The 17,175-nt window shown below is 37.0% G+C and overlaps 1 protein-coding gene across 3 annotated transcripts in view; it reads left to right on the top strand.

The window, feature by feature from the left end:
• The window catches only part of MBOAT2 (membrane bound glycerophospholipid O-acyltransferase 2), a 91,142-nt gene that overhangs the window by 49,256 nt on the left and 24,711 nt on the right, over nt 1–17,175 (top strand). For all 3 annotated transcript variants that reach the window (XM_083856931.1, XM_083856932.1, XM_083856930.1), the window contains 2 exons: nt 7,912–8,007; nt 11,902–11,957. In XM_083856931.1, coding sequence (XP_083713057.1) covers nt 7,912–8,007; nt 11,902–11,957 — 152 coding nt within the window. The remainder of the gene's footprint in view (nt 1–7,911; nt 8,008–11,901; nt 11,958–17,175) is intronic.

Here is a 17,175-nt window from a genome sequence, read left to right as displayed (position 1 = left end):
TGCAGCAGAGATTGGAGGGCTGAGGGGAATCTGCTCCTTCCCCACAGAGGGTGGGGATGTGCATGGGGCACGAAGGGGGTGTGTAGCTGGAGCAGGGTGATGAGTGGGCTAATGGCAATAACAGCTCTGCCTTATCTTCATCCAAGATGATACTTGCCAAGTGCTGAGTTAACAGCAGTGATGGGTTTAATGATTGACCTTGCTATTGTTTTGCCATAGATAACTTGTTCTGTTAAACTACCTATGAGTTCTTGTATGAAGCTTACTGGCCCACTGAAATAGAATTATTACAAATTACTTTGTTCTTAGCAGTTCTAGTTTACCATTTCTAAACCATTATAGCTATTAAGCCTGTCCTTTAAAATAGCACTTGCAGTAGTTCCATTATTGTCAATATTCTGTAATGATATTTTTATTTTCTTTAAAATAATCTCAGAAGTTGTGTTGCTACCAAGCTCCTTATAGGAGACTGTTTTCTGACTCTGTGGTCTATGGGTTTCTGCTGGTTTGCAAAATTAATGGTACTGGGCACAGTTCTGCAGAAAAGTTATTTACGTAGTGCATAGAAGAAAGAGTAAGCATAAAATCACTTGCATGCTGTGATGCTGAAACATCTTATAACTAGGCAAATATTATGTAGAAAAATAAATGAACAGATGAAAATTCTCAGCACCAGCTTCTCAACTATTTGCTTTCTGAGTTATGAGTACTCATTTATTTCAGAAGATCTCAAGATTCTACTTCCTTCATCAGGGCTTTATAAGATTCCAGCATCGTGGAGTTCTGCCTCAACAGATTTTGTTGTGAAGCTCTTAGGCTTTCTTCTTCGTGTTTTTTAAGTGCTCTGTACTATTGTCAACTTTTTAAAATGCAAAGGTCAGATTTGTTGCTCTTATCTGCATTGTTTATTGTTATACTTCCAAGTGATTGCAGAAATAGGGGTTGATATGACACAATGTGGTTTTTCAAGTGAGAGAGAACTTAGGTGACCCCTCATGTCTTATCTCAGTTTAACATTAAATTTTGGACATAGTCAGCTCTCAGCTTTGAGTTTTCTAGGGGATCAAATAAATTTTTTTATTCCTCCCTTTCCTAGTTCTGTGTTCCTTTTGGAGTCTTACAGGAAGAATGAATCACACAATATGTTTCTTCCATTCCAGGGAAGATATGAAAGCACCCTCCTTCCTGCCTGTCTTCTGTTTTAGATGATGTTTCTCTCATTTATGAGAGTCTGAAGCTGATCTCTTTGTCCTTGAGATATTCCAGAATTGAAGGGAGCAGGGGGAGAGATTGGAAAGCAAGAGAATGTAACGTTAGGGAGTATGTGGAACATCTGAAGTGGTTTTGTATGCCTTTTTTACAAGAATATCTATCTTGCATTTGTCATGTATTAATGTTGCATTTGGAATATGGCCTGTACCTATAACTGGAATGATAATTTAATTTAGCTTGGTAAAGATTTACTTTACCAACCCATTACATTGCCATTATGTAGCAAAACATCAAAATACATTAGTCGAGTGATAATGTCAGCAGCTGCTCTGCAGTAAACAAGCAGTCAAGCCCACCACAAATGGTTCTGGCACAATTGAACTAATAAATCCTCATGTACCCAGCCTTGTGAGTGTGTCTGTCTGCAGGAGACCGAGGGGCCTGGGTTTCTCTAAAAACTGGCCACTTTTCTCTCCTGGCTGAGCAAAACCCGGCGGGACCCTTGGGCTCCAGGGGCTGGGCAGGGCCTGTGCTGCTGGAGGCTCTGCAGCCTCCTGCCGTGGGTCGTGTCAGGCTGCTCTTGGAGATAAAAGCTGGAGAACTCTGTCCACTTGGTAAATTCGCTTTAGAATGGCTGTCAGACCCAGAAATCTTCAGCTGAGGGTTGAAAATGGGTGTAATGTGATAGTCTAATTGCTTATTACCAAAGCATGATGGTATGAGTTTCCTTCTCTGGAAATGGGCTCACAGACAGTCTGGTTTTGTCTTTTTATTTTTATTGTCTTATTGTTTATTTCCATTTGAAGTAATCAGAAGGAACAGACTAGTGTGTGAATCAGAGGCTTCTGAGTGGCCAAAAGGATTAATATTGCTTGTATTTTAGAGGCACACACATTTTGAGGCTGTAATTGTTCAAATCATAAAACTGATCCATTTTCTAAGAAATACCAATTATGTATGTCAATAATGCATACAAATAAATAAACAAATTGTGTAAATAGGCAACTCTTTTTGGTATAAAAACAGCAGATTGCAACAGAGTACCTTACCTTGTGTCTCTCACATAGTCAAAACTAAGCTAATTCTAATCAATATCTCTATTGGCTTGTTCTGGATGATTGCAGAATTAGATGTTTAGCTTTGACAGTTTGGACTTTTTTTTTTTGATGTACATATTTCCCTTTGAAGTTTTGTAAGCAAATATTGTATGTTCTATCTACACAGAGTTGAATTTCTCTGTGTGAACAATGCAAAGTGATTATGATAATTCAAATTAAAAAAACTAATATAGCTGGTTTTTAATAAGAATTCAGTTCTGACCCTAGAGGCAAGAGTTTAATTTCTTTTAGTTGTGTTTTTGTTTTTGTTTTTTTTTTAATTTGCCATAATCTGTGGAAAAACAAATCAGCAAACCCAGGCAGCAGCTTTCAACACAGGGCTTGGGAAAACTCAGAGGCTAGTCTGTCACCTTTTTCAAAAATCAATGCAGTATAATGTTACACGGTGTGTAGGTCTGCCTTTTGAAATGGAATAATTACACATTTAAAGAAAAGTACTTTTTCCTAACATAGTGGAGAAAGTAGATCTTGACTGGACATGAAGCCTTTATTTCAGGGCTAAATCTGTAGTATGTGTGCACTAGCTGGTAAAAAAGCAACCTATCTTGCTATGTTGATTGGTTTATTTAACTTTCTTTCAGCAAAACAGTATATTGTGCTGTTGTCCTTCTACTGCATGAGAAGAGCCTAAAATAACAGAAGCTGTTATGACATCTCTCAAAACCTGCCTTTGTCAAGGTCACAGTTCTATTTCTGCTGCATTTTGTGCAAACAGAGATAGGTATGGTAGGAACATGCATTTTATAACTGAGATGCTGCGTCCCCTGAAAGTGTAAAATAAAAATGCAACTCCCACCCCTTGTTATGCAAAACCATAACATACATCGGCTGATTGTTAGCTTGGATCTGTGTGCTGCTCAGCTTGCTCATCAGCAGATACAAAGCTCTAGAATTTTCCTGTGGATGTTCTTTTTTGACTAGCAACCCAAAATTTCTGAGGAACACAGGTAAAAGATGGGGATTCTGCTTTTAAGCTACATATGTAATCTTTATATTCTTAAATATGTGGAAGCTTTATATAAGTAGGTTCTGCTGGCTCTTTCAGTTCTATCAAATTTGTGTATAGTTTTGCTGAAGATGTTGAAATTAGCAGCTTTTACTCAAGTGTGTTTGGAGCAACAGAGGGTGGTAAAAATGAGGATGGGCTTTGAAGCCAGAAGTTGATAGAGGTGTGGTGTGCTGAGGGTTATTAAACACATGGATAATGTGTTTGAATCTGGGTCTATAAAGTGCTGATTGTTGGAGTGTGGGAGAACACTGGGAAGCAGTTTCTGTTCAGCAGAAGCAGTTTTTGTTCTGCTGATCTGCATTCCTGGGCATCTGTGTTTGAGCTCCTGCCGTGGGGAGGGCACACTTCTGGATCCTGGGCTAGGTGGAGACTTTGTCTGGAGCCTTTGTGTCCTCCTGTTATACATGATGTGCAGGATGGTTGCTGTATGTCCTGCTCTTGACTGGGACAAAGTTTATTTTCTTCCTAGTAGCTGCTGCATTGCTGTTCTTGGGATTTAGTATGAGAACAGTGTTGATAACACACTGGCATTTTGGTTGTAACTAGGTAATGCTTAGTTTAAGTCTGCAGGTGCATGTCAGTTTCCCATGCTCTGCCAGGGAGGAGGTGCACAAGAAGCTGTGGGGAAGCATGGCCAGGACAGCTGACCTGAGCTGGCCAAAGGGATATTCCATATCATGGAGTGTCATGGTCAGTGTATAAACTGGGGGAAGTTACCTGGAAGGAGGTTGATCTGCTCCTCAGTAAACAGGTGGTGAGCAGTTGTACTGTGCATCACTTTTCTCTTGGGTTCTATTAGTTATTCTTCCTCTCTCTGTTATTTCAATTAATATTATCAGTATTGGCATATCTATATTATGATAACTAGTTGCACTTAATCAATTGTGCTTATCTCGACCCATGAGGTTTATCTTTTCTTTCCACTTCTCCCTTTCCCCGTGGCTGGTGGGTGTATGGTGGAAGCAGTGTGGGAGTGGCTGCCAGCTGGAGTTAAACCATGATGCTGTGTCGTGTGGAGTGAATTTTTAAGGTGACACTGGATAAAAATGCTTTGCCTGTAGGAAGAGAAAATCAACCGTTCAAACAAAATCCAACCACTTTGCAATGAAGTGAGCAGTGCTGGTGTGACTGTTGTGTTGGCTGTGCTAAACTTGTGAGGACAATAAAAAAGAGGGATACAGGGATGAGACTGAAGTTTTCTTCAGTCAGCATTAGCTGAAATTATGTTTTAGGAGTCGTTCTACATAATGCTAGCAGGAGAAAGTGTAATAGGAAATGCATATCAGATTCCATCAGGATGTTTGGAGACTAGAGAAAAGTTCATGTAATAGGAAGGAACCAAACCCTGTATATGTGTGTGTGTACATATGGATATAGATAGAATGATGCTTTTTGGTTTTGTGTGTATACATGAAGGTAAAAATTCCTGATAGGTATGTTGCTTAATGTTATTTGTCAAAATATGACTAGACAAAAAGTAGTGAATAGTACAATGTATTTTATTTGCTAATAAGTGATTAGTGCCTTTTTTTAAAAAATAGGATTAAATGGATGTTTCTTGATGAACACCTTCTGTAAAGAAGTACATGGAGAGGCTGCTTATTTAGTATTTTCTATATATTGTAATATTTGTGTGCATCGTTTAAGTACTTCATTTATAATACTTTAGAATATACTTTTTAAAAACATCAAGTAGTTTACTTGATATATTTCTTTTTAAAGCAAAGATAAAATTTTATGGGTAGAACATATTACATACTGTTTTTAGTGTTCTGAGAAGTTCAAAGGTGTAAAGAATTGAAATATTATATGGAATACCTGTACAAGAAAAGCCCTTCTAAATAATAGGCTATCCAATATTGTTTGCTGATTTATTTATTTATTTATTAGCTTTTAATTGATTGGGAGTTAAAAGGATCACTGTGTTCTGCTTTCTGATGTGTGCTACAGTGTCTCCCAGCTATGTCTGAATTTGCTGCATCTGTTGATAGATAAAGTAAAGTTGTAATTGACAAAAGATCCTGGGAATTAGCCTCAGACATATTTTAAATGAATGCTTTTGTGTCTTTCTGATACATAATACAGTGTTCATTGCAGGTCAGTTTGTCTGAAAGTTACTTGAATAATAACAATGTTGTGACTTACTTGTAGCTGTTATGTTCAGTGTGAAATACTTTTGTCTTTCTGCTAGCAAGAACATTATACAGTGAGAAGCAAGTACAAAGTAACAATGACTTTTGAGACCAATTGCTTTTCTGCTGGTGGAGAAATTTTAGCCTTGGGTTAAACTGATGCATTTCTTTGCAGTCTGTAATTAGCTTTGTAGTTGGGTAAAACTTGATGTGCAAAACTTAACTCAGTCTTCTGATCTAAGGGGAGTTTTTGGTGAAAGAATCACTGAAGAGAGTAAGAAACATGCAATAAGAGTACTTTAGAAAGTTCTCAAAACATTTTCAGATCTTATTTGAATTTTTTTTTAAGTAAAGGTGGATTTATATGAGAGTTAGGATGATCAGCAAGTTGCACTAGAAGCCTGCAGAAGAAACAACAGGAATGATGCAAGCTGTCATAAAACTTCTAAGTTTCTTTAGGGGAGAACATATTGCTGCACTTCGCCTGATGAAATGATGTTTCTCTTCAACAAGGAATATGTGATGTGGGATAACTACTGTGCAGAGATGCAGTTGGAAGTTGAAAAGCATTGTATGGGTTGCAAGTTCCTCTGTTTTATTCATCAATTAAAAATTTGCAGTCTTCCGGTCTGTGTGTAACTTGGGGCTGTGGCTGATGTGGCTGGAAGATGGTTAAGACTCATAGTTGTGTTTGGTGAGTGCAACACAGCAGTGAATTTCACTGCTCTGTTGGAAGTCAGCTTTTGTTTTAAACTGAAATTTGGAATCTAATCAAGATGTTTAAGGTGTTTTTCTTTCTTCCATTTCTGCACTTTAATTTCAGTGTGGGTATTAACTGAATGTTGTAAGAAACCCCTGCCATGTTGGTCATAATGACTAGTATTTATTTCATGGAATTGTGGATTAGTTTGAATTGAATTTTAAAGGACATTTAGGCCACCCTACAATGAGCGGGAACATCAACTAGATCAGGTTGTTCAGAGCCCTATTCAAGCTGACTTTGAATGTTTCCAGGGATGGGGCATCTGTCACCTCTCTGGGAAACCTGTGCCAGCATATTCTTCCTACCAGCACTTTTGTACCAGTTAGTCAGCCTCTATAATACTGTTTCTGGATTATGAATGTTAATGAAAACAGGAAATAAACTATTGCTAAAACAGACCCTTTTAATTTTTTTCCCCACCAAAACACATGTAATTTAATAGTATATAAGGCAATCTGTAATTTCAAAGTTGGATGTTCTAAAATATTAAATGGTTTATATATAGCACATTTTTCAGTTAAAGGTTAAACTGCAGGTGTTCTATATGGCAAGTGTCAGATTGAAGAATAATTTCTAATATTAGATTTTCTTACCTTAACCAACTTTCACAAAATATTTATTTGGAAAGAAAGTCATTCAATCCAAGTTCCAAGGTTATTTTGCAGTGTCTGTCACTAGTTCACCTAAATTCAGTCCTGGCTGTGATTTTCAGTTTGTTGTATGAATATTTTCATTCTGACTGGATTTTGGATGCATAATACAGTCTGCTGTAGGGGTTGCACATCAGTCTTGTGAACATGAAATAAAGACTGTACAGTTCATACATTAAAGTCCTAAAGGATTAGTTAAGTTCCTGCTGGCATTCACTGTCTTTTTGGACTTCAAAGAATATCTGTCAGATTTTGTGAGGTGTATTGGCAAATTAGTTCTCATTAGTGTTGAGAAAACAGTGGGTAAAACTAATTTTATCATATATATAACACTTTCATAAGGTGGTTCGTATATGTGTTTTTTCTTTCCTTTGCTCAGGATCAGCTTAACAGAAGACAAAAGGCATCTTGTTCTTTTTTCACTCAGCTATGTTTAAAATGTGTATTTGAAAATTACTTGCTTTTTCCAGTTCCTTTGAAAGCAGCAGCACTCCGATTTGTGGTACTGAATTTTGTATGCATAGCAATACATGCAATGGAAATTATTTGATGTATTTTCAAAACTTCTGTGTTCATACAGACAAAAATCAACTCTGAACTACAAAAACAATAAAAACCCAATTAAAAAAAACCCCAACAAAACAAAAAAAACCACAAAACCCAAAAAAACAACCACCAAAAACCCACCCCCACCAAAACCTTAACAGATTAGTTTTCTCTTTATAGGACTTCCAGTTTTTGCAGTGGCACCTACAATTATAAATCCTAAGCTTTATTTATGTGAATAAATATTTTGGCTACTGACAATAGGATTTATATGGTTGTACTTTAAAATAAAAAAGTATATGCTTACATAGAATAAACATTACCAAAAAAACCTCAGGCAGAATGAAAGTGTAATTACAGATTCCTATTATGTAATATTTTGTAGAAATAACTGGAGATTAAACTCTATTGAAAAGGTACTTTATTCAGTGGAGGAATGTTTATGATCTCTAATTATTTTTTTTTCTCATTTTCTTTCCAGGTATTGCTTTGTTTTTGCTTTAGGATACCTCACTGTGTGCCAAATTACTAGAGTCTATATCTTTGATTATGGACAATATTCTGCTGATTTTTCTGGGTAAGGAGAAAAATAATCTTTCTATCTTTTCCTCCTGAGTGATACTGTGTCTGTTGTTGTGGGATTTTTTTATTGTTTGCTTTCCCCCCCAAGTTAATTGTTTCAACCTTTAAAACTTTGGGAGAAAGCTGAGCATGTATGTACGTATTGACACACATGCAAATATATAAATAACTATGCTTTAATCATACAAACTGAGAATTTTTTTGAACAGTTGTTCTTGTTAGAACCACCAATATCTTATCTGTTGCCTCTTGTTCATGTCTAAATGGCATAAAGGATTTGGTGGCTATGGGAATTTTTTCTCTTTGGTATTTCCATTAAAATGTCTGCTACCATCCTTGACACCATGATGAACCTTGAATTTTGTCTGGTGTATTTGCTTGTCTGGCACAGTCTGATACCACCTTTTGAGAAAATCTGAACGTTTTATGGAATTTAGCTTTTAGCTTCTTTCTTTTTTCATTTTATGTTAGATGTTCCAGAAGGAGAAAGCTAAGGAGACAGGCACCTGGATGTTGAGGTAGTCCCAGAGACCTTGGAAACAGAAAGTTTCGTCTCTGTGTACCCTCATTTTTTATCATGAACTTATACCTATATTTGACTTGAATTCTATAGGAGCAAAACAGAATTAAATGGGCAAAATAAAAATAAACCATACTGGTAATTCTTTTTTCTGCTACAGACACAGAGAAGTGAAGTGCAACATTTCTTAGAAAAAGTTTGTTACTGTGACAGTGCTTTAGTTTATTTAAAGGAGAGTGTATATTCTGGGGGGGAAAAAATAAGAGATGGGGAGTATTTGCTAGTCTGCTTAAAATAAAACATTAAATACTTTCCAGGGATCCTGTCAGTGGCAGTGGTCTTTGTAGCTCAGCATAACCTGTGGTAGGATTGTCCTTGTTAGCCTTGTTACTTCTCAGTCTGTTGGTAACAATCATGTAGTCTGGATAATTAACTTGTAGGCTGAAGCCAAAAGCTCTTATGGTTGAGTTCATCTTTTCTGTTATCTTTATCTTCTTACCTTCTGAAACATCTTTCTACATTTGTCTTACATACAAGTGTCTGCCTTCAAGCCAGATATCCCAGCTCCAATTGTAGTCAGCAGAGATGTGATCAATGTGGACAGCAGAGCCTGGAGGGCATTTCAGCTGACCCACCACTGAGTATCTACCTGAGCGTGAACTGGGTCACTTGTCAGATGCCCCTGACTCTATTGACTACATCTCCACTGGCTATAATGAGAGCTTGCAACACAGTCATATGCATAAAGACACTAGATTTACTGATGTTGAATTTAATTTCACCATAACTAGTGAAACTGTAATCCAGATGCTGTCCCTTCCAGTTCACTCTAGGGCCAAGGTGTACAACCCTGGCAGTGATCAAAGTTCTGAGCTGACTGTGGAAACAGTGTAATTGCACTTTGTTGTTCTCATTTTCAAAACAATTAGTGGAGCTTTAGCACACCATTGCTCAAATGTGACTGTACTGCTTTCAGATGTGGCTCTGATGGTTTGATGGTAGCTCAGAGATTTCTGCTAGGTCTAAACACATCCAAAGATTCCCGCATCCCATCCCTGGAGATGTTCAAGGCCAGGTTGGATGGAGCAATGTGATCTAATTGAAAGTGTCTCTGCCCAGGGCAGGGATGATGGAGGTAGATGATCTTCAAGGTCCCTTTCAACCCAAACTATTCCATAATTTATGAGCTCTGTGCTCAGGACAAAACTCTCTGTTTATATGTTTGAGATGGCAGATTTAAACCACCCTTTCATGCACCAAATTGGGAGCTCAGTGTATGCATATCACATTAAATCTCTGGCATACACTGCATAGAGATAGAGATTACTTCCAAAACAGGCAAAGAAAGAAAACTTTCTCTGGTTCTGGGAAAGGAAAGTAAGCTCAAGGAAATAACTGAAATTGCCTAACCGGCTGCTGAGCTCCAGCACGAGCAAGTTCTTCTAAAGATGTTGGCATGAATTCATAAAGTGGTTAGCCCCAAAAGACCTTTGAATGTGTGTTTAGCTGGGTATTTCTCCTATCATGCACTGCCTGTCTGAGGTGTCCAAGCTGAGAAAATCTGTTCAAAATTTGAAGGACGGTCTTGGTGCACTGATGGTGGAGAAAGCTGGGGACACTTCATGCTGGAGATGCAATTGCTTGTGCAGAGCTGTGTGGTCCTGGCTGCAGTACTAACAGATCCCAGCTGCCTCCTTTGCCTTTCTGCCAGCACCTAAAAGGGATTGTTAAAATCCTGCTTCACAGCCTCACTGTGCCAGGAAGGACTCTTCCTCTTTTAGTCTCTAGATTTTTGCTCCTCAGCCAAATATTTGATGATACTGGAATAGCCACTTCAGGAGAAGAAAAAAATTAGAATACCAGGGTCTGCTATGATAACAATGACAGATTTATCAGCTGGAATTAATGTAAGGGCTGACTGAGTTCCTCCTGGACTCCATCCTTCCACCAGGCTGGACCCATGCTGTCACATGTCTGCTTACAGAAAGAAAACACATTATGTTTAGAGTCAGCTGGGGAGTTCTGCCAGCACCAGGCAGGCCTACAGATTAAACGCTAGAAAAAGGTATGAGGGATTTACCAGACTATCTGTTCCTGTTTAGTCTTCTTCCTTTATGACTCTTGTGTGTCATTCTAGTCTTGATATCAGGATTTTGGGGCACTGATAGTAGCATAGAAATTTTTTCCCCCTGATTGCATTTTGAGGACTGGAAATAATTGTGTATGTTGAAATAATTTTAACCATTACTTAAAAAAAAAAATCTATTTGATGGACTAAACCATATTGCAAAATACTGGTGTAGCCCTGTTAATGAAGAAAGACTTGATGGCTTTTGGATTTGTGTTTCTGTGCCAACTTAATGTGTTACAAAAATGCCAAGTGCACTCAAGACATGAAGAAAATTAAGTGCCCATTGTACAGAATGATTATTTTATTGAGAGAGTTTTTTGTTTGTTGGGGTTTTTTTGTTTGGTTGCTGTTGGTTTTTTGCATTTTTTTTTTTTTTTTTTTTTTGTCTCCAGCTCAGATACTTCGAGGTAAATTCAACCCCTGATGTGTTTTTTGAGATCTGATTTCAAAATTAAATTTCTAAATTCTAGTAATTTACGTCATGCTTTTCCCATTGTTTCCCTACCCCAGGGAGGAGGTTTATAATGTTGAGATTCACATCAGGCAAAAGCTCTTAGATACTATGAAAATGGTATAATTTCTCAGTACAAAACTGACTTGGCTAGCCAGGGCAGAGTATTTCTTGGACAATTTGAGGTTCACTCAAGTGTACCAAATTCAGAACAAACTGAACTTCGTTTGAGCCAGCATAATTATGCTGGTGTTTGTTTTGCCAGATATGTTTACTTGAAGCAAATAATAATTCTCAATGGAAAAATCAGAGATAGGATCAGGTGTTAGTAGAAACCATGGAAGTGGTCTACATAGCTAATGAATTTATTTTAATATTCAACTTTGCTATAGTTTTCTTGTTCTTTGCTTACTGCTGCTGTAACTTACAAGGAATATAATTGCTCTGCCCTTTTTTCTTTAATCTTCAGCCTAAAAAAAAAGCAAACTGTTAGTAGAAAATACACGTGAAACACTTCAGCTGTATTTGTAGAACCTAACACAGCAATAAAAAGCAGGTGATATCAAATAGTACATTTAAGGCTTAAATTCTTTTCAGTGCATTGAAAACTCTGCAATGGTTTGAGCTAAAAAACAAATCACTTTGTTCTTGTGTTGAAGGTGTTCCAGCTTAGAGTAGTTAACCTGGACTCCTAATTTAAACTTCTCGTGGTATTTATAAGTGAAAAAAAAAAAATCCTGAATTTGTATCTAAATTGTTCCTTCTTCCTTTTGTTTTTTTGTGACAGTCCAATGATGATAATTACACAGAAGATCACTAGTTTGGCATTTGAGATTCATGATGGTAAGATTTCTTTACTGTGTTTGATTTTCCATCCAAAATAAATTTAAGGGAAGTTCATCGTGAGTCAGTGAATTACTTTAGACCAGTTTTGTGTTTCAAGGCAAAATAAATTTCTGTGTCTCAATTGTTGCATTGATGCTTATTAATGAAAGTACTGAGAAATGATGCTCAGACTCTATAGAAGCTCTAAAAATGCTGACACTGTGCAAAAGATAGGACTTAGCAGAAGACCAGTGACACTTCTGGAGTCAGTGTCTAAAGAGCACTGATATTCTGTTGGGCTGGGGTATTGACTGTGAGAGTTAACTAAAGGAGTTCTTTATTCAGAGACCTCTGTTGCTGATGGATGGATAGAAAAAGGACATGTCATTTCAGTTGTTGAGCACTTTTTGTTTTAAAATGCTAATTCTTGAGCACTTTGCTAGTTTGTGCCATATATGCTGGTTTTTATAAGACCTTTGTGTGTTTCATTTTGTTTAGTATCATAATTGCACTCACAGCTAACAGATTGCTGTGAACAGGAAGATTATCTAATTATGTTTATGTCTTTTCTTCTGTCAGATGTATCCATCAGATAAGTGGGCCCTATGAATCCTAATGTTGGTTTTCATGGGTGGAATAGTTAGGTTTTTAGTTACCTGGAAATTCAAAGGAGTATTTTTAATTTTAAAGCTTGAAAATGTCATCTAATAAATCTGTCCAATTAGCTTGAATGACTTGGAGCTAGAGATGTCAGTTGAAGATTTGGGAGTGTAACTCCAGACACCTGGATCAAGGCACCTGCTGTTCTGATATTGCTTATTAACATTGTGCATGAAGTTTAATGTTTTGTTGTCTCATATGCACCCTAGCTTTAGTGCTGTTGATATTTCTTTTCATTCTTATTAAGTGGCACTGTCTAGAGAAGCTTGTAGGCAAAAACATTCAGGAATATGAAAAGTTGGGAAAAGACCTTTTTAAAGTATTTTTTATGAATGAAAATAAATAAATAGGTATATCTAGTAGGTCAAAAACATTGACGTTTAACTTCTAGAGAAAATATATTCAGAAGTAGTAATCTTACGAGCTGTAATCAACTGAAGTACAGAGTACACAAGTTAGTGGAAGCAGGTTATTACAAGGAAGTAATAGTTCTAGTATCAAGAATGAATGCTTCCTCTTACTATTCTTTTGCATGGGGAAAGAGCTTTTCTGAATTTGCTGACATCATGCACAAATAGTGGAGTGGTGGTATGGAACAAGCATGTGAGTGTTCCTGGCAATCTTGAAACAAATGTTTCATTTAGTCAGCTCTAAACTTTGACCACCGACTAGACTAGATTTTTTTTCCTACTTAAATTAATTCAGATAATTTGTATTTTCTTCTGGATTTCTTTATAGATAGCACTAAATTATCGAATAAGTCTTGAAATTTTGTTCTTCATCAACCTTTAAATTCCTTGTCAGCGCTTGAGGAGTAGCCAACAGTATATTGGAAAAATTTCTCTGGTTGTGTCTGCAGTTTAGCAGATCCCTTGAGTCAGATGGTCACAGCTGCAGTGTGAACATGACTTTCAAAATTGATGTGACCAATATGAGTTCAGGAGCAGCTGATAGTCTGGTATTGGGAGATGCTTAGAAAAGATACACAGGGAGACTAAGAATGCATTAAAGCAAAGTTTTTTAACCTTAGACAACCTAAAAGGGATCTTTCATTAAAAATTAATGAGAACAAGCCCTGCTGTCAGTGGGCTTTTGTTCACTGTACAAAGGTCCATACTTCTACTGTAAATTACGTAGAGATATACTGACAGGAGAGGAAATAACGTTGCAAATCATTCTACCAAGTGATTAATGGTACTTTGAGCCTCTAGTTGCATCAGCTTGACCATATTAATCATCAATTACTTTCTTTTCTTCCCTCATTTTTTACCAGTACATCCAAGGAGAGTAGTGAAAATAAACAGCTGGAAAAAAAGGTGTTGATGTGTTGGAAGTTCCTGGTGAACTTCACGATTCCAGTGGTAGCTGGGTTGGTTTTGGTAATGGCCAGTCTTCTGGACTTGATCTTTCTGTGGCAGCCCTATTGCTCTGTTCAGCTGGATTCATTTGAAGCCACAAAGGCCACTCACTCATGCTGCATATTCAAGTGTCTGTCTAGCTAAGTGGATATACTTGATTCCAAGTTGAAAACTGGTATGGAATCCCATACACAAATAACAGCTACTCCTATAACTGTTACATCCTTGTACTCTCATCATGAGGGATTTTTTAAAGCAGGGAAATGAAATGCAAGTTTTGTAGGATTTGGACTTGATGATCCTTGTGGATCCCTTCCAACTCAGCCTATTCTGTGATTCTGTACTTTAGGCTTGCTGTATAATACAGACTTTTCAGAAGTTTGCATGGATCACAAACTTATACCTGAAGAGATTTGCAGTGTGCCTTTCACTTCAATGTGCCTTGAACTTCAGTCTTTGATAGTTCCTACCTTGCAGTTCCTTATTACTCAAATGAGCAATGCCAAAAACCAGCAGTCGGTATATTAACACTTGCTTTATATTTTTTGCTGATTACCCCTGGCATCTCACATGTATATTCCAAAGGCAGAAATATTTGTATGTAATTTGGAAACTGCTGGTGCCAGTACTAATTCTTTATGGCAAGATTTAGATTTATTATGCAACACTTCAGGTGAATAACAGAGTTAAAGGGAGAAAACAAAATTTTATTTTTTATTAGAACAAAAAATTTGCAGCTATTAAACAAAGAACATTGCTTTCTAATATTTTTGTTAATTATATCAGTGAAAGTGCCATAGTGTGATGCTGTTTAGGAGGGTTTTTTTGGTAACTTGTTGCTTTCTTATTATGCTTAGGAGTTCCTTTTAATGCTCTCTCTCCAATACCTCTTAATTTTATTTATTTTTATTTTTTAGTGTGCTCTCTCTTATGATAGTGACAGCATGGTGATTACTGTTTCAGTATCAGTTACCAAATATTTTTTTATCAAATATGTCCTTAGTGGTTAAAGGAATTATATTGTATCTTTTCCCTTCTAAGTCTTTAAATATAGTTTTGTGCCTGCATTTTGCTTGTATGGCTCTCTGAATATTAAGACTTGTAAATTTTCTTGCTTTTTTTTGTAGTTTTTTTTCAATTTTACTCAGTTGGCATTCATACCTATTTGCCTTTGTTGCTGCCAGTGTGGTAGTAACAACTAAAACTGTTATTGTCTCTCTGTCTTTGGATCTTAAAATGTTTTAATAACAACATGCATTTGGGCTCAGCTGGTGATTCATTTCAGAACCACAAAATTTACTGTAATTGCAACAGAGCCTGCAATAGAATCTATGTTTGTTATTAATATATAATCCTATGCCTAAGCATTAATAATTACTGATTAGACAGATTTCCATGCAAAACAAAAGTAGATAAATTTAACCACAAAGCTGGGGTGATGCCATGATACGTTTGTAAACACTGTTGTAGTGGGAACTCAGACGCAGTCATAATATCCCACAATCAAGTCTGTGCTGGATAGTGCTGTGTGCCTAAGGGTGTTGGGTTTCTTACCAGTAGGATGTGGGCTCTTGAAGGAATGTAAAGATAGAACTTCCTCATGATCTAGACCATTTGGGAAAATTTTTTTTACTGATGATTTACAAATTTGTTTTACCAAGGAAGGAACATAGGAATATTTCCTGCTTTACAGATGAGAAAATGGAGTTACAGTTGCTGAGTGACTAAATCGTTTCACTTCTCTAAAAGATGTTTGATAAAACCCATTTTCTCTAGTCTCAGCTGTGTGATCTGCTAGTAAGTAAGACCTGCAGTTGTGGTAGTCTCCTGCTTTATGACAGAAGAAAGCAATTCTTAAAATGCCCAAAGGAATGTTACAAAACCTCGTGAGTTCCCCAGCAGCAGTGTGCTGCTGAAGTGAGAGTTCTTCATCTTTGGTGTGTAGCAGGTGGGGGAACAGCTATAGTTTATGAGGTCTCTGTTCCCATGGGCCTGGGAAATAGTGAATATGTATATATTAATTCATCTCATATTGAATAAGCATCAATGTAAGAGCACCTCTTCAATATTTATTTTCTATGATTTAAAAAATCTTAATGGTAGCTTCCTGAAAGCTTTCAAGAGTATGACAGAAATCATCATGTTCTTGAATGCTGTGCTAAAATGATAAATGGGTGTTCAAGGCACTAGAAAAGCATTTAAAAAAAAAAACCAACAAAACAGGGAAAACCACTAACCTGACCTCAAAGAATCTGCTGGCTGGAGGGAAACCTTAGTGAGATAGGGAAATGAAAAATTAATGGAGGCTTACTTGGAGGCAGTATGTTTGAAACATCAAGTGCATTGCTCACAAAGTTATTTGGGCCTTAAATGACTTCATATGTATGTATGTATATAACTAAAACCTGTTCTAAATAGACCGTTTCTTTCCTCTTACCTCTCCAAAACCACAGATCGTATTTCAGTGGTTAGAATCTTCTATTTCAGGTTTGAGGGTTTTCTTCCTCCTCTTTCATACCAGACCAATGATGTGAAATTCTTCATTTGACTAATTATCTTTTTTTAATGGCTAATCTGGCTTTGTGCAAGTTCCTTTGGACACACTGGGTGATTGCTTCCTCTTAAGGGTAAAATACTGGCATGGTAATATAATGGTGAAGGAGGCTTCTGCTCCAGTCAGTTTGCATTGTGTGGGCTGTGAGAGACTGAAGGCTCTGTATGGGACACTTCACCAGCCATGTGGTGGGATCTACATCCATCTATAGGTGTCTTTATGTTAAATTTCTGTTTGTATTAAATTCAGAGATTCACTACCCAAGAACTGTAATATTATGGCCTTAAAGGTTACAGAATCTTTCAAAATTCTTCTTCCACATTTTTTTATTCAGTGCATTTATTAGCATAAAAGTCTTTGCTATGGAACCAAGGAGAAGATGTGAAAATGTAGAGATGAGGAGGAGAAGTTGCTGCATGAAGTTAGGGGGTGATAATTTGTTCAGTTTCTTGCCTTGAGTGAGTATGAATGGGGATGACTTTTGACTATGAAGGGTCAGGACCAAGGAAGGCATTTTCCCAGATGATAGTGAAAGGAGATGGCAAGTTGGGGGTAACCCCTCTGTATTCTCAGCTTTGTTGAAGCATAACAGTGTGGTTTTGAATTCTTAAGTGTGTGTAGATCATGGCCACACTGGAGTCACACTGAGAAAACAGAATTACCT

The sequence above is a fragment of the Zosterops lateralis genome, assembly GCF_965231275.1.
Source record: "Zosterops lateralis genome assembly, chromosome: 3".
In the NCBI taxonomy this organism is placed as follows: domain Eukaryota; kingdom Metazoa; phylum Chordata; class Aves; order Passeriformes; family Zosteropidae; genus Zosterops; species Zosterops lateralis.
This window is presented reverse-complemented; position numbering and strand designations above follow the sequence as displayed.